Genomic DNA, 18,366 nt, shown 5'->3' with positions numbered 1-18,366 from the left:
GGGCTTCCCTGGTGGCGCAGTGGTTGAGAGTCCGCCTGCCGATGCAGGGGACACGGGTTCGTGCCCCGGTCCGGGAGGATCCCACATGCCGCGGAGCGGCTGGGCCCGTGAGCCATGGCCGCTGAGCCTGCGCGTTCGGAGCCTGTGCTCCGCGGCGGGAGAGGCCACAGCACTGAGAGGCCCGCGTACCGCAAAAAAAATAAATAAATAAAAATAAACAAAATGTAAACTGCAAGCCATCGTGGGTGCTTTCTTCTGCACCTATGGTGATGCCTTCTTTACTATCTTGAACACAGCGTTTGTTCTTGAGACTGGAGGGTTAGACAAAGCAACTGTGGAACTCTGTTTTTTCTTTAGTCATACCCCAAACAGTTTAAATGAAACCTATGTAGTATAAGATGATGTGAGGCCCTGGGAAGGCCATTGTGTAATAGAAAGGGCTTCTGGAATACAGCAGAATTTTTTGCAATGTTTATGTTTACCGTGGAGTCACAGGCACCAGGCAAAACCTCGAGTGCAGGACTCACCGGTTCAGAAATAAGCACACGTGTTGCGAGTGGGTTGGCAAAGAATTACTTATGAGGCCCTTGTTGGCTGCACAAAGCCTACTGCTTCTGCTCACCTTTAGAGATTTCCAAGATGGCCTGTAGATATTGTTCACAACTTGGGTGCTCAGGAATCTTCATACTTCCTAACGAAGTCATTGTTTACAATTAAGGAGCTTAAGCCCATGAACAAGCAGGGACAGCGTTCCTCGTGGACATTTATGAGGCATCGTTCAAGCATCCAGTGAGTTGCTGCTCCAATGCTCCAGTTTCATGACGTTATTATAGGGCAAGCATGAACAATGACCTCATTTCAGTCACCTCATCTAGGCCAGATGACTATCTGTACCCTCTCAAAAGATTTCTGGCAAAGTGGATTCTATAAATATCTTTGAAAATTCTGGCAAGAAATTCTTTCAAATACCCATTCCCTTAAGTCAACTATTTCTTTTGTCTAGGCAAGACTCTTTCCTTCCTTCCTTTCATCCATCCATCCATCCATCCAGTCTGTGTGAAATACATTCTATGTGCTAAGCACTGCTTGAGAAAATGAAGCATGCACTTGGTCTTAAGAGATCTAAATGTAAGTGCAAGATAGTGGGTTATATGTGTAAAGAATGGAGTTATCAATCAACAAACAGAGTATTAACAGCCATGGAACAAGGTACGTCAGCTCAGGACCCTGGAGGCATGATATAATCATCACGTGTGGATACAAGTTTACTTTCTAGAACCTCTATCTTTATAGAAACACAACAACTAAATACAACAACAAAACCAAACCAAAAAACAAACAAAATGACACAATTTCTGAATTCAGTGCAAACCACTCAATCCAATTGTCTGAAATGCTGTTTAGAAAATTCAGCTTGATTTCCTAAAAATGTCATTTTCTCTGATTATGAAAGTCATGTAAAATTTTGGAAAATGTAAGACTGAATAGAGAAGAAAAAGTAACCAATAATCTCCTACACAGAAATAACAATGATTAATATTCTATATATAATTTTTCAATGCATAGATACACTATTCATTTATAATTTAAAAATAAAATTGGGACCATGATGTTTATGTTGCATAACCTGTCTTTCTTTTTAACACTTCTTAGCACTTTGCTTCATTCTTAAATATCTTTTGAAAGCATGCCTGTTTAATGGTTGTCCAGTAGCCTATCATGTAGGTGTTTCATGCTATTTTCAGCCAATTCTTTATTATTTAAATTTAGATATTTAGAATTTTAGAATTTGAAATTTAGAATAATTCAAGGTTTTCACAATTATAAATAATGTTTAACTATACAACACACACACATCTCTGATCAATTCCCTAAAATAACTTCTTAGAAGTACAATTCCTGTATATTAAGGAATGCGCATTTTAAGGCATTTAATATATACTCGCAAGTTATTCTACAGAAGGTTTGTACTGATTTATATTCCCATCAGCAGAACATAAAAGTGTCCATTTTTCTAAACCTTACCAATACTGTGTGTTTTGTCTTTTTAATTTTTTGCTATTTGATAGGTAAGAGGAGATGGTATAAAATTATTTTAACTTGCGGTTCTGATTAACAGGAGGCTGAATTTTTTCCAGATGCTGAGTGTGTGTATGTATTCATATTTGTATATGTATTTAACACCCTGTTCATAGCTTTTGCTCATATCTCCCTATTAAGTTAAAATCTGCCTTGTGCTTTCTGGAACTATCCTAAGTAAGTTTAATTCCTCCTTCATATGACAGCCCCTTAAATACTTGAAGACAAAAGTCATGTCTCACTTTCTCCAAGATAAACACTTCTGGTTCCTTCAACCGTTTTTCCTGTGGCAAAGTTTCAAGGGCGGTCGTTGGAGAAAATGCATAACAAATCCTCCTGCCCCTGTGACCTTGTACCCTCCAGCACCCTCGGGTACAGAACTCCACGCGGCTCCAGAAAAGCATGCCCCAAATCCTCCTGGCAGACTCTCCGGATGCAGTCACCTGCCTACACCTCGGGCATCAGCCTCCTTTCTCCTGCTCATCCACAAGGATACTGTGGGTTAGTTTGACCACGATGGTGGCATTTCCTGTGATGTGTAGGCCCGGCGCTCAAATAAAGTGGTAGAAAAAAGCACTTTGACGCCAGAAAAAGGAAGAGGAATTGCCTGGTATGATGAGAATGATGAGTTCAAATGAGGAAAGCATCAAGAAGGAGATGGCCCGCTTGTCCCGAGACACTGCATTTGGCAGGACTGGGGCGTCTATATAATGGGTCTCAGGAGCCCAGGAAGCCTCTCCTGACCCCGGGGCACGTTAGGGACCTTTCCTCTGTCCCAGGGCTGACTACCTGCCCACTCTCTCCTGGAGTCACCTGTGCACGTGCTGGTCCCCCACTAACACATCTTCACGCTCCCTGAGGGATGGGCTATGTCTGGTGCCCGAGAGCCTTGCTCAGCAGATTGCACATATGACGCCATCTCCTGTGCTCGGTGAACTGAGTCCCTGCTGGAAATCTCTCTCCAGGCTGCCCACATCCCTTTGCTCTTATTTGCTTCTCATTGGACAACCTTCCAGTACAAATCTGTTGTCTCAAGTACTGCCAAACCTCATATATGCCCTGGACAATGGACATGGGCATCCATGCCAGTGGCGAGGAAAACCCAGGGCATCACAGAATCGCACCTGATTAACATGTCAGCTTCGGAGGACTCTTGCTGAGAACCCTGCATCTGATCAGTTTGACAGCACTGTCTTGACAGTGGATCTACAAAGCTGAGGTCCAGGCTCTGGACACTTGTAAAGGTACTGGCGCCTTCTGAGTCCCTGTCCTCGAGTCCAGCCTTTAGGCAAACAACGGCTTGACAATTTTGTGCATTATGGTCTAAGTAGAAAAACATATACAAATAAGATATAAATATAAATAAAACTAATATATTATATATCTGTAGATATTTATATACATATGTCTCAAACATTAAACACTGCCAACTCATCACAAGATTAACATAAAACCTCACACTAAAGGCCTAATTACCTCAGTTCCTATTACCTAATGCATCATGTCTGGATATCAACAAAGATTTACAAGGTATGCTAAAAAGCAAAAAAAACCCACAGCCTGAAGAGACAACTAAACACCAGAACCAGACTCAGATACAACATGGATTTTGAAATTACTAGCCTGGGAATTTAAAATAACTATGATTAATATATTCAAAGTGCTAATGGAAGATGTAGACAAAATCAAGAACAGTTGGGTCATGTAAGCAGAGAGATGGAAACTCTAAGAAAGAATCAAAGGGAAATGCTAGGAAAAAAAAAAACCACTGTAACAGAAATGAATGCCTTTGAAAGACTCATCAGTAGACTGGACATAGTCAAGGAAAGAATCAGTAAGCTTGAAGATGTGTCAATTGAAATTTCCAAAACTGAAATGTAAAGAGAAAAAAGAATAAAAAAACCCAGAACAGAACACCCCTAAACTGTAGTCCAATTTCAAAACATATACATGTAATTAGAATACCAAAAGGAGAAGAAAGAGAATGGAACAAAGGAAATATTTGAAGATATAATGTCTAAGAATTTTCCAAAATTAATGACAGACCCCAAACCACAGGCCCAAGAAGCTCAGAAAATACCAACCAGTACAAATAATGAAAAAAAACAAACCACAAAAAAGACTAAGCAAACTACACTATCATATTCAAACTGCAGAAAACCAAAAACAAAGAGAAAAATCTTGAAAGAAGCCAGAAAAAAAGTCCCACACTACATATAGAAAAACAAGGATAAGAATTATGTGGACTTCTCATCAGAAACCATGCAAACAGGAAGAAAATGAAGTGAATATTTAAAGTGTGGAAAGAAAATAACCACCAACCTAAAATTCTATATCCAGTGAAATTATCCTTCAAGTGTGAAGGAGAAATAATGACTTTCTATGAAAAACAAAAATGGTGAGAATTCATCGCCAGCAGAACTGTCCTGCAAGAAATGTTAAAAGAAGTTCTTCATGAAGAAGGAAATGATATAGTTCAGAAACTTAGATCTACACAAAGAAAGGAAGAGCATCAGAGAAGGAATAAATTAAGGTAAAAATAAAATATTTTATTTTTATTATTCTCAATTGAGCTAATAGACTTGTTTGTTCAAAATAATAACAGTAACAGTGTACAGTTGACCCTTGAACAACATGGGGGCTGGGGATGCTGACACCCCACCTAGTTGAAAATCCATGTATAACTTTTGGCTTCCCCAGAACTTAACTACTAATAGCCTACTGTTGACTGGGAGCCCTACTGATAACATAAACAGTCAATTAACATATTTTGTATGATATATGTATTATATATTGTATCCTTACAATAAAGTAAGCTAGAGAAAAGAAAATGTTACCAGGAGTCATAAGGAAAAAGAAAATACATTTACAGTACATATATGTATTTGCTGAAAAAAATCCACTTATAAGTGGATCCACGCAGTTCAAATCCACGTTGTTCAAGGGTCAACTGTATTGGGCAATGACAGCCTATGGATAAGTAAAGTGAATGAGGGCAACATGAAGACATGGGAAGGAGGAAGGAAGGACACTTAGCTATAAGGTACTTACACTGCCCATGAAGTGGTATGATATTATTTAAAAGTGGATTTATATTAGTTGTAAATGTATATTTCAAACTTGGGGCAAACAATAAAGATAATTTTAAAGAAATATAATTGATATGCCAAGAGAGAAGAGAAAATGAAATCATATAAAATGCTCAATGATGTCGGATAAACCGTATGTCCTGGAATTATTTTAGTAGGTTTCAGTAGTATTAACTGTACTTTCCTGCTTGTTCAGATTATTTCTGGTGAATCTTTGTCAACAGTTCCTTTTAAATACAGATCAATAAGTTCCAAAAACCTACCAGTTTTTGAATTCTTCAATGTAAAAATCCTTAAAATAAAGGCTGCCTCTTTAAAAGAAAAGAAAAAAAAGCCCTAAAAAAAGGAGCTCATAGCATGCAAATGAGGTATTGAACTGGCATGTTTTAGAATTAGACAGTTTGATCATAAAATGTTTGAATCAGATATAAAGTCAACACCATCTGGACTGAAAAATAAATAAATAAAATGCTCAATGAAAACTAGGGAAGGTGAAAGAGCAGGGAGAAAAAGAAGAAACAAAGAACAAATACAATGAATCAAAAACATGCTAGGTATTTTTCTAGATTCCACATATATGCATTAATATCCGATATTTGTTTTACTCTTTCTGGCTGACTTCACTCTCAGTTCAGTGCTCTGTGACAACCTAGATGGGTGGATTGGGGGGCGGGTGGGAGGAAGGTCCAAGAGGGAGGGGATATACGTATACATATAGCTGATTCACTTCATTGTACAGCAGAAACTAACACAACATTGTAAAGCAATTATACTCCAATAAAAAATAAAAAAGTAAACATTGAGCTAAATTTAAAAAAACATGTTAGGTATGAATCAAACTATATCAATAATCACATTAAATGTGAATGGTTTAAATACACCAAATAAAAGACAGATTGTTAGAATGGATTAAAAACACTAGACCCAGCTATAGGTTGTCTATAAGAAACTCGCTTTAAATATAAAGACAAAGTTCAAAAGTTAAAGGATAAGAAAGATATACCATGTTAACACTAATCCAAAGAAAGCTAGAGTAGCTGTGTTAATTTCAGACAGAGCAGAATTCAGAGCAAGGAAAATTATCAGGGATAAAGAAGGGCACTACATGACAAAGGGGTCATTTCTTTAAGAAGACATAAAAACCCATAACCCGTATGAGCCAAACAAAAAAGCGTCAAGATATGTGAGGCAAAAACAGGAAACTGCAAGGAGAAATAGGCCGAGCCACTATTACAGTGGAGACTTAAACACCCTTCTTCCAGTAATTGATCTATCAAGCAGGTAACTAATCCATAAGGATATAGCTGTCCTCAACAGCACTATCAATCAACTTGATCTAATTGACATTTAAAGAATACTCCATTTAACAACAGCGAAATACATGTTGTACTCAAGCTGACCTGGAACATCCACTGAGCCAGACTACTCTGGGGGCCATAAAGTGTCCACAAATGGTTTAACATTGTATATATTCTTTTAGCAACAGATTTATTGAGATATAATTCACATACCGTAAGATGTGCCATCTTAAAGTACACAATTCAGTGGTTTTTAGATTTGCAGAGTTGCGCAACTATTGCTACTATCTAAATTTAGAACATTTTTGTCACCTTGAAAAGAAACACTATATCTATTTGCAGTCACTCCCAATTTTTCTCCACCTGGAGAAACCCAGAAACCATAAATCTACTTTTTGTTTCAATGGATTTGCCTATTCCAGATATTTCACATAAGTGGAATCATGAGTGGCCTTTTGCGTCTAACTTCTTCCACTCGGCATGATGTTTTCAAGGTTTGCCCATATTATAGCATGAATCACTACTGCATTGCTTTTTATTGCTGAATACTATTTCATCATATGGATACACCACTTTTTATTTACCCACTGATGTACACATGTGATTTGTTTCCACATTTTGGTCACTATGAATAATACTGCGATGAACATTCAGGTACAGTTTTCTTTGTGAACATATGCTTTCAATTCTCTTGAACATATATATATATATATATACACCTAGGAGTGAAATTGCTGAGTCATAAGGCAACTCTGTGTTTTTTACCTTTTGAGGAACTGCCAGACTGTTTTCCAAAGCAGCTGCACCATTTTACATCCCCACTGCAAAGTGTGAGGGTTCTAGTTGCTCCAAATCCTTACCAACACGTGTTACTGTCTGTCTATTTGAACCATCCTAGTGAGCGTAATAGGTATTTCATTGTGGTTTTGATTTGCATTTCTCTAACGACTTGAATACAATTATCGTTTCAAATGTCACTCTGACTTTACAGAGTGCTCTGGGTGACAGATCATAGAAAGGATTTGTGAGGCTCCCACCACCTTTGCAGGATTGCTCTTTTTAGAAACCTTTGTTTCAAGTAGCAGGACTTTTTTTTGCAGTTACAAAGATCACTATGTTCTAACTACAAAGGAAAATAAGACTATTTTCCTGTCTCTTTCTTTAAGAATGCATTTCTGGTGAAGTCAAGATGGCATACTAGGAGGACACGTAATTCGCGTCTCCTCACAACTAGGGCACCTACCAGGTACCAATGGGGGACCACGGACACCTAAGGGGATGGAGGGAACCCTAGCGACTGGCTTGCGGGATCTTGGTTCCCAGGCTGCAGGTTGGGCCCGAGCTCCTGTGGTGGGAGCTCTGAGTCCAAACCACTGGACTAACAGAGAACCTCAGACCCAGGGAATATCAATCGGAGTGAGGCCTCCTGGAGGTCCTCATCTCAGCACCAAGACCCAGCTCTATCCAACTGACTGCAAACTCGAGTGCTGGACATTTCAGGCCAAAAAACAAGTAAGACAGGAATACAGAACCACCCATTAAAAAAAAAAAATGAAATGACAAAAACATTTGTTACAGACAAAGGAGCAAGGTAAAAACCTACAAGACCAAATAAATGAAGATGAAATAGGCAAACTACCTGAAAAATAATTCAGTGTAATGTTAGTAAAGATGATCCAAAATCTCGGAAACAGAATGGAGAAAATATAAGAAACATTTAACAAGGATCTAGAAGGACTAAAGCGCAAACAGTGATGAACAACACAATTACTGAAATTAAAAATACTCTAGAAGGAATCAATAACAGAATAACAGGCAGAAGAATGGAGAAGTGAGCTGGAAGATAAAATGGTGGAAATAACTGCTAGGGAGCAGAATAAAGAAAACAGAATGAAAAGAATTGAGGACAGTCTCAGAGACCTCTGGGACAACATTAAATGCACCAACATTCAAATTATAGGGTTCTCAGAAGAAGAGAAAAAGAAAAGGTCTGAGAAAATACTTGAAGAGATTGTAGTCGAAAACTTCCCTAACATGTGAAAGGAAATAGTCAATCAAGTCCAGGAAGCACAGAGAGTACCATACAGGATAAATCCAAAGAGAAACATGCTGAGACATATATTAATCAAACTATCAAAAATTAAATACAAAGAAAAAATATTGAAAGCAGCAAGGGAAAAGCAACAAATAACATACAAGGGAATCCCCATAAGGTTAACAGCTGATCTTTCAGCAGAAACTCTGCAAGCCAGAAGGGAATGGCAGGACATATTTAAAATGATGAAAGGGAAAAACCTACAACCAGGATAACTCTACCCAGCAAGGATCTCATTCAGATTCGACGGAGAAATTAAAACCTTTACAGATAAGCAAAAGTTAAGAGAATTCAGCACCACCAACAAATGCTAAAGGAACTTTTCTAGGCAGAAAACACAAGAGAAGGAAAAGACCTGTAATAACAAACCCAAAACAATCACGAAAATGGTAATAGGAACATACATATCAATAGTTACCTTAAATGTAATTGGATGAAATGATCCAACCAAGAGATATAGACTGGCTGAATGGATACGAAAACAAGACCCATACATATGCTGTCTACAAGAGACCCACTTCAGACCTAGGGATACATACAGACTGAAAGTGAGGGGATGGAAAAAGATATTCCATGCAAATGGAAATCAAAAGAAAGCTGGAGTAGCAATTCTCATATCAGACAAAATAGCCTTTAAAATAAAGACTATTACAAGAGACAAAGAAGGACACTACATAATGGTCAAGGGATCAATCCAACCAGAAGATATAACAATTGTAAATATTTATGCACCCAACGTAGGAGCACCTCAATACATAAGGCAAATGCTAACAGCCATAAAAGGGGAAATCGACAGTAACACAATCATAGTAGGGGACTTTAACACCCCACTTTCAGCAATGGACAGATCATCCAAAATGAAAATAAATAAGGAAACACAAGCTTTAAATGATACATTAAAAAGACGGACTTAATTGATATTTATGGGACATTCCATCCAAAAACAACAGAATACACTTTCTTCTCAAGTGCTCATGGAACATTCTCCAGGATAGACCATATCTTGGGTCACAAATCAAGCCTTGGTAAATTTAAGAAAATTGAAATTGTATCAAGTATCTTTTCCAACCACAACACTATGAGACTAGATATGAATTACAGGAAAAAAACTGTAAAAAATACAAACACATGGAGGTTAAACAATACCCTACTAAATAACCAAGAGATCACTGAAGAAATCAAAGAGGAAATAAAAAAATACCTAGAAACAAATGACAACAAAAACATGACGACCCAAAACCTATGGGATGCAGCAAAAGCAGTTCTAAGAGGGAAGTTTATAGCAATACAATCCTACTTCAAGAAACAAGAAAAATCTCAAATAAACAACCTAACCTTACACCTAAAACAATTAGAGAAAGAAGAACAAAAAAACCCCAAAGTTAGCAGAAGTTAAGAAATCATAAAAATCAGATCAGAAATAAATAAAAAAGGAATGAAAGAAACAATAGCAAAGATCAATAAAACTAAAAGCTGGTTCTTTGAGAAGATAAACAAAATTGATAAACCATTAGCCAGACTCATCAAGACAAAAAGGGAGAAGACTCAAATCAACAGAATTAGAAATGAAAAAGGAGAAGTAACAACTGACACTGCAGAAATACAAAGGATCATGAGAGATTACTACAAGCAACTATATGCCAATAAAACGGACAACCTGGAAGAAATGGACAAATTCTTAGAAAAGCACAACCTTCCGAGACTGAACCAGGAAGAAAGAGAAAATATAAACAGACCAACCACAAGCACTGAAATTAAAACTGTGATTAAAAATCTTCCAACAAACAAAAGCCCAGGACCAGATAGCTTCAGTGGTGAATTCTATCAAACATTTAGAGAAGAGCTAACACCTATCCTTCTCAAACTCCTCCAAAACATAGCAGAGGGAGCAACACTCCCAAACTCATTCTACAAGGCCACCATCACCCTGATACCAAAACCAGGCAAAGATGTCACAAAAAAAGAAAACTACAGGCCAATATCTCTGATGAAAATAAATGCAAAAATCTTCAGCAAAATACTAGCAAACAGAATCCAACAGCACATTAAAAGGATCATACACCATGATCAAGTGGGGTTTATCCCAGGAATGCAAGGATTCTTCAATATATGCAAATCAATCAATGTGATACACCATATTAACAAATTGAAGAATAAAAACCATATGATAATCTCTATAGATGCAGAAAAAGCTTTTGACAAATTCAACACCCATTTACGGTTAAAAACTCTCCAGAAAGTAGGCACGGAGGGAACCTACCTCAACATAATAAAGGTCATATATGACAAACTCACAGCCAACATCGTTCTCAATGGTGAAAAACTGACTAAGATCAGGAACAAGACAAGGTTGCCCACTCTCACCACTATTATTCAACATAGTTTTGGACGTTTTAGCCACAGCAATCAGAGAAGAAAAAGAAATAAAAGGAATCCAAATTGGAAAAGAAGTAAAACTGTCACTGTTTGCAGATGACACAATACTATACATAGAGTATCCTAAAGATGCTACCAAAAAACTACTAGAGCTAATCAATGAATTTGGTAGAGTAGCAGGATACAGAATTAATACACAGAAATCTCTTGCATTCCTATACACTAATGATGAAAAATCTGAAAGAGAAATTAAGGAAACACTCCAATTTACCACTGCAACACAAAGAATAAAATACTTAGGAATAAACCTACCTAAGGAGACAAAAGACCCGTATGCATTAAACTATAAGATACTGATGAAAGAAATTAAAGATGATACAAGCAGATGGAGAGATATACTATGTTCTTGGATTGGAAGAATCAACATTGTGAAAATGACTCTACTACCCAAAGCAATCTACAGATTCAATGCAATCCCTATCAAACTACAACTGGCATTTTTCACAGAACTAGAACAAAAAATTGCACAATTTGTATGGAAACACAAAAGACCCTGAATAGCCAAAACAATCTTGAGAAAGAAAAACGGAGCTGGAGGAATCAGGCCCCCTGACTTCAGACTATACTACAAAGCTACCATAATCAAGACAGTATGGTACTGGCATAAAAACAGAAATATAGATCAATGGAACAGGATAGAAAGCCCATAAATAAACCCACACACATATGGTCACCTTATCTTTGATAAAGGAGGCAAGAGTATACAAGGGAGAAAAGACAGCCTCTTCAATAAATGGTGCTGGGAAAACTGGATAGCTACATGTAAAAGAATGAAATTAGAACACTTCCTAACACCATACACAAAAATAAACTCAAAATGGATTAAAGAACTAAATGTAAGGCCAGACACTATCAAACTCTTAGAGGAAAACAAAGGCAGAACACTCTATGACATACATCACAGCAAGATCCTTTTTGAGCCATCTCCTAGAGAAATGGAAATAAAAACAAAAATAAACAAATGGGGCTTAATGAAACTTAAAAGCTTTTGCACAGCAAAGGAAACCATAAAAAGATGAAAAAACAACCCTCAGAATGGTAGAAAATATTTGCAAACGAAGCAACTGACAAAGGATTAATCTCCAAAATATACAAGCAGCTTATGCAACTCAGTATCAAAAAAACAAACAGCCCAATCCAAAAATGGGCAGAATACCTAAATAGACATTTCTCCAAAGAAGATATACAGATTGCCAACAAACACATGAAAAGATGCTCAACATTACTAATCATTAGAGAAATGCAAAGCAAAACTACAATGAGGTATCACCTCACACTGGTCAGAATGAGCATCATCAAAAAATCTACAAACAATAAATGCTGGAGAGGGTGTGCAGAAAAGGGAACCCTCTTGCACTGTTGGTGGGAATGTAAACTGACACAGCCACTGTGGAGAACAGTATGGAGGTTCCTTGAAAAACTAAAAATAGAACTACCATACGACCCAGCAATCCCACTACTGGGCATATACCCTGAGAAAACCAGAATTCAAAACCACACATGCACCCCAATGTTCATTGCAGCACTATTTACAATCGCCAGATCATGGAAGCAACCTAAATGCCCATTGACAGATGAATGGATAAAGAAGATGTGGTACATATATACAATGGAATATTACTCAGCCATAAAAAGAAACAAAATTGGGTCATTTGTAGAGACGTGGATGCATCTAGAGACTGTCATACAGAGTGAAGTAAGTCAGAAAGAGAAAAAGAAATATGGTATATTAACACATATTTGTGAAACCTAGAAAATGGAACCGATGAACCGGTTTGCAGAGCAGAAATAGAGACAGAGAAGTAGAGAAAAAACGTATGGACACCAAGCGGGGAAAGCGGCAGGGGGTGGTGGTGGTGGTGTGATGAATTGGGAGATTGGGATTGACATATATACACTGATGTGTATAAAATGGATGACTAATAAGAAAACAAATAAATAAATAAATAAACATTTAAAAAAAAAAACCCCAAAAGAGTCAGGTACCACATTGTTCATTGCAGCACTATTTACAATAGCCAGGACATGGAAGCAACCTAAGTGTCCATCGACAGATGAATGGATAAAGAAGATGTGGCACATATATGCAGTGGAATATTACTCAGCCATAAAAAGAAATGAAATTGAGTTATTTGTAGTTAGGTGGATGGACCTAGAGTGTGTCATACAGAGTGAATTAAATCAGAAAGAGAAAAACAAATACCATATGCTAACACACATATATGGAATCGAAAAAAAAAATGGTTCTGATGAACCTAGGGGCAGGACGGGAATAAAGACACAGACGTAGAGAATGGATTTGAGGACACGGGGTGGGGGAAGGGTAAGCTGGGACAAAGTGAAAGAGTAGCATTGACATATATACACTACCAAATGTAAAATAGATAGCTAGTGGGAAGCAGCTGCGTGGCACAGGGAGATCAGCTTGGTCCTTTGTGACCACCTAGAGGGGCGGGATAAGGAGGGTGGGAGGGAGATGCAAGAGGGAGGGGATGTGGGAATATATGTATGCATATAGCTGATTCACTTTGTTATACAGCAGAAACTAACACAACACTGTAAAGCAATTATACTCCAATAAAGATGTTAAAAAAAACGAAAAAAGAATGCATTTCTAACAGGATACCATGGTGAGGTGAAATAACATGAGATCCCCTGGGAATGAATATGCAGGTTCTGCTTACCTGCTGGAGGCCAAGCCTTGATGTAGCCTGTGCAGTGGACCACAGCATACTGGGCTTCTCCTTCTTTCACAGGGCCAAGGCCATTCCTAGAGAAAGAACTTCTGTGAGCTTGTTTTCGACATCTGGGGGTGAGGCAAGGATGTCCATGACTCTTTTGGTATCTAAGTTACTGGGTTCTCCTGTTGGCCTTGTGGTTTTCAATCTTGACTTCCCACCATCCTGTTTTCCCTCCTCCTACATGGTCTGAATATGCAAAATAAATCCACCCAACTCCCTTTCTCATCTCAACCACTGCAACCCTGATGTGCGGGTCTCTTGGTGCTCTCCAAGGCTAAGCCCCGTCTTCAAGTCCGGCTACTCCTTAGCATAGTGCATTTAAGCTATCTACCAGCACAGCCCCAAAACATACATCAGAAAGGCTTACTGACCTGAACCTTTTCCTCATGGTGGTTATTCTGTTTAGAGGAAGGTGGTCCAAAGGAGCATTTCCACACCTAAGATTTGATAAATATATTAGAGTGAGTGAAGACCTAGGCAAGTTTATAAAGCACATAGTGCTGCAGGCAAGTATATGGGCCTTATCTAATGCGAGCACCCTGTAGCCAAGTTCTTTCCAAAGTGCAGAAGCAGGGTTGCATGCCTGTGAATTTTGATTGTCACTGAAGGCAAGAGCCATTCTGCACTGCACATGGAAATTGCCTCAGGGCCCAGCCCAGGAGCCGCCGACAACCAGAAAGACACTAGGAGGATCCTGGCCATGCTCCGTCCTGCAGATCATTTCAGTGTAACTTGGTGGCTTTCAGGAAACAAGGGAAGAGGGTGATGACAGCAACAGTGTCTCTTCAGGCCCGAGCAGAGGCATCAACTCAAAACAGATGTTGCCAATTGATGAACAGAAGCATCTTCTCAGGCTTTAGCTTCACAGCGTGGAAACTGCCTCCTCCCCTGCAATGTTCTGGCACTAGGAATAAGCAGACAGCTGCAGGCCTGCGGATGGCAAAGGTCAGAGTGGGGACAGGGAGGGATGAGTCTGGAATCAGGGCTTTCTGGGGTCCTTCTCTGGGAGGCAGGGGACGTGAGGCGTCCCACTGCCCACTCTGGTAGCACCTTTTCTGCCTTCTCCATAACTCTCTCAGCATCCAGGCTCTGCATGTCCAAAGCCTGCACTGTGGCCAACCTCTGACCTGTGCTCTCAGGACGTCCACTCTTTACATGCGCTTCCACTTCCCAGCTACATAGCAGGTAATGCCCTGGATGCCTCAGTATTCAATACAACAAAGATAAGAGTCCAGTTATATACTCTGAGACCTGGGATGGCTGCCAGCACGAGCGTATTTTCACAGCAGGTCAATTGAAGACATTGCTGCCTGGGAATGCCCAGTGTCTTCCTGAAACTAAGCTGCTTTATTTGGAGGCGAAGGCCATGCTCTCAGCCGATGGCAGTGCTGCACACCTTACAGGTAAATCCAGGTAGTGTGGGTCTGGTACTGGGAAGAGCTACCTAGAGCATGTCTTGAGAGGCACCAGGGCAGGAAGCGGACCGCCTGAATCTGGTCAATAGGGCAGTGCTAATGGCACTGGAGGCTACTCAGGAATGGTGAACTTGATGCTTCCAATAAATTCATTCACAAGGCAACTGCTTAGACGGTGCAATTAAGAATTCACATCGCTGGTGCTAGACTGAATGTCCATCAAGCTAGGATGGGCCAAAGCACTGTGGAAAGCCCTTGCTGTGTCGGACTACATTAACTGATGGCATTCTGTCCCTGGGTGGACACTAACGCACGTGAGTCGAGCCCCCCAGCTTGCCCCTGTAGGCTGAACAGAGGGAAGGCAGTCTGCGCAGACTCAGTGCTAAATCACAAGGAGATGCTCGTGTATTGTCACTCCAACACCGCCTTATGACCTGAGGCAGGTGGTGAAGGGGATTCCATCCGTGTCTTCTGGAAGCATTCCAAATACTCAGCCTGGAGAGGAGCCGACTGGGAGGAAAGGACAGCCATACTCAAGTCCTCTGCCGGTTCTCAGGACTCAGCTAGAGGTTAGAGAGGCAGGGCTCCCCTCAACACAGGCAACCTGTGATCTGAGATGGCCTAGGCCGTAGATTAACAGTTTTTGTTTAAGAAGTAGAGTTGCTTTTGGGCTTCCCTGGTGGCGCAGTGGTTGAGAGTCCGCCTGCCGATGCAGGGGACACGGGTTCGTGCCCCGGTCCAGGAGGGTCCCACATGCCGCGGAGCGGCTGGGCCCGTGAGCCATGGCCGCTGAGCCTGCGCGTCCGGAGCCTGTGCTCCGCAATGGGCGAAGCCACAACAGTGAGAGGCCCGCGTACCGCAAAAAAAAAAAAAAAAAAAAAAAAAGAAGTAGAGTTGCTTTAAAAGGTGACTTTGAATTAGTGAAAATATAGATTCATTTTAAACATCGATTGTCTGTAACTTCATAGTTCCCAACAGATGCTCAAGTGGTAAGTCCCCGTCCCAGAAGCAAACCACTGGAGGAAGGTGACGGTAGTGAGTGGCTCCACTGTGCCCGGCCCTGAGATCGGAGCATCAGGAAGCTTGGCAGGGGCGGGGAGGAGGTTGGAGAGGGCAGGAGGTGCTGGAGCTGAATCAGGATTGGTGTGGACTTGGGTGGCCTTGTCGGGAAAAGTGCTCAAGAAGAGCCTGGGAGAGCACGTGCCCGGGCCAGCGGGGACCGACTTCTTTCCTGGAGGAGAGGAGGACGCCCGCCTCGCTCACCTGCCTGCAGTTCCAGCTGCCGCTGCTTCTCCCTCTGGGGTCCAGTGATGGATCCTCAGTCCTCGTATCTGGGAATCAGCAGCAGCATCTGGCAGTGGACCACGCCTTCCTCCTGGAGACTTCCTTCTCCCTCTCTTGTTCCCTGCCATCTGCCCAGCCGCTCCTTCTCAGTCTCTGCCGGTTCTTCCTCGCCTCCCTCGTGCAGCGGTGGCCTGAGCTCAGAGCTCTTCTCTAGCAACACTCATTTCCCAGGTGATCTCATGCGGTCTCGGGGCTTTAGATACACCTCACTGTCGTCAATCCCTGACTCTATGTCTTCAGCCCCAAACTCTCCCGTGAATTCCTGAACTATATGTCCAACTGTCGACTCATCTTCTCCATTTACAGGTGAGACAGACCAAGAAGGAGAAGGCTTACATGCTGCAGTCAGATGACATCACCAGAGTGAAGGTGTGATCTTACAGCCCATCAGGACTCTCAGCGGAGGTGAGAAGGGAGCAACCCCATCAGAGCCCAGCCCACTGTTCCCCCAAACAGACCTCATCCTGCAGATGAAGGACCTCCGGGAGCCCATGCACATCCTCATGGATGACTGCTGCCCTTCCTTCTTGACCGTCCCAGTCTTCAGGTCCAAGATCCGGCCTGAGAGAGAGAGAGAAAAGGACATTTGCATAAGTCTCTGCCTTTGATTGGGGTGGGGGGTGCAGGTGCAGGGAGAGCTCTGCAAATGAAAACACAGGGGGCAACACAAATCGCAAGTCGTTTGTTTCTTGGAATTCCCAACATTCTTTAAGCAATGAAATCCACACAAGTCAAATGCCTTGTTTTCTTCAAAGAGTGGTCCACACTTGCTGCCTCTGCATTGTTCAATTCCATCACCACCAGTCCCTCCAATTCGGCTTTCTCCCCCACTGCTTCATGGGAACGGCATTCACCAAGGTCACCAACAACTTTCTTATTGCTAAATCCAAAACGCGTTCTCTCTTTGACTCATCTGACTGCTTGGCAGAACTTTACTCAACGGCACAATGATTCTCAAAAATCCCCCCTCTCCTTGGCTTCTGACAAGCACTCTCCACTCTCCTCGTGTCTGCCCCTTCATCCCCCAGGGGCTCCAACCTCAGCCATCTTCTCTTCTTGTTCTATGCATCCCCTATGCGATTTTATCCACTCCGAGGTTTTCATGATCACCTCTATCCTAATGACCCTACGTCTACAACTCCAGCACCAAGATCTAAACCACCAGCAGCTGACTGTATACCTCGAAGGCAGCATCACCCACTTCTCCCCAGATACGCGCAAAAGCGTCTCCATCCAACGGCAATCGAAGCCAGAATTCTAGATGTCATCTTACCTTCCTCTCCCTCGCCTCCCGCACACTCAGTCGGTCCATCTCGTCTGGCTCATCATTCCTCGAGGGAGACTCACTCACTTCCAACCCCCAGCATCCTCTCTCCTCAGTCCACCTTTCACACAGCTGACAGCTGTCTAGACAACACGCATCTGACTGTGCCCGTCCTGGCTTAAAACTGCATTGCTATATGGTAGGTCCCTGTTGATTATCTATTTTATATATAGGAGTGTGTATAGCACAGGGGACTCTACTCAATACTCTTGTAATAACCTATACGGGAAAAGAATCTGAAAAAGAATATATATATATATATATATATGTATATATATAACTGAATCACTTCGCTGCACACCTGAAACTAACACAACATTGTAAATCAACTAAACTCCAATATAAAATAAAAATTTTTAAAAACTGCATTGCTTACAGGAGGTCCTTACAGAGTCCATGATTTGAGCCCTGCCTGCCACTCAACCTCACTTCCCCTTCCCTTCCTGGTACCCTGTCCAAGAGAAACATACTAAGAGCCATCTATGTAATTTTAAATGTTCTAGCAGGAGCATTTTTAAAAAGTTAAAAGAAGCAGGTAAAATTAC

At 40.9% G+C, this 18,366-nt stretch overlaps 1 protein-coding gene across 9 annotated transcripts in view; it reads right to left on the bottom strand.

Annotated features, from left to right (window-relative positions):
- Positions 1-18,366, bottom strand: part of ARNT2 (aryl hydrocarbon receptor nuclear translocator 2) — a 198,772-nt gene that overhangs the window by 75,596 nt on the left and 104,810 nt on the right. For all 9 annotated transcript variants that reach the window (XM_033402969.2, XM_033402973.2, XM_033402966.2 and 6 more), the window contains exons 6-8: positions 16,956-17,058; positions 14,110-14,175; positions 13,682-13,767 (exon numbers count right to left, since the gene is read on the bottom strand). In XM_033402969.2, the coding sequence (XP_033258860.1) occupies positions 13,682-13,767; positions 14,110-14,175; positions 16,956-17,058 (255 nt within the window). The remainder of the gene's footprint in view (positions 1-13,681; positions 13,768-14,109; positions 14,176-16,955; positions 17,059-18,366) is intronic.

This window comes from Orcinus orca, chromosome 2, assembly GCF_937001465.1.
Source record: "Orcinus orca chromosome 2, mOrcOrc1.1, whole genome shotgun sequence".
In the NCBI taxonomy this organism is placed as follows: domain Eukaryota; kingdom Metazoa; phylum Chordata; class Mammalia; order Artiodactyla; family Delphinidae; genus Orcinus; species Orcinus orca.
The sequence above is the reverse complement of the archived record's forward strand: the minus strand, read 5'-3'. Positions and strand labels throughout refer to the sequence as shown.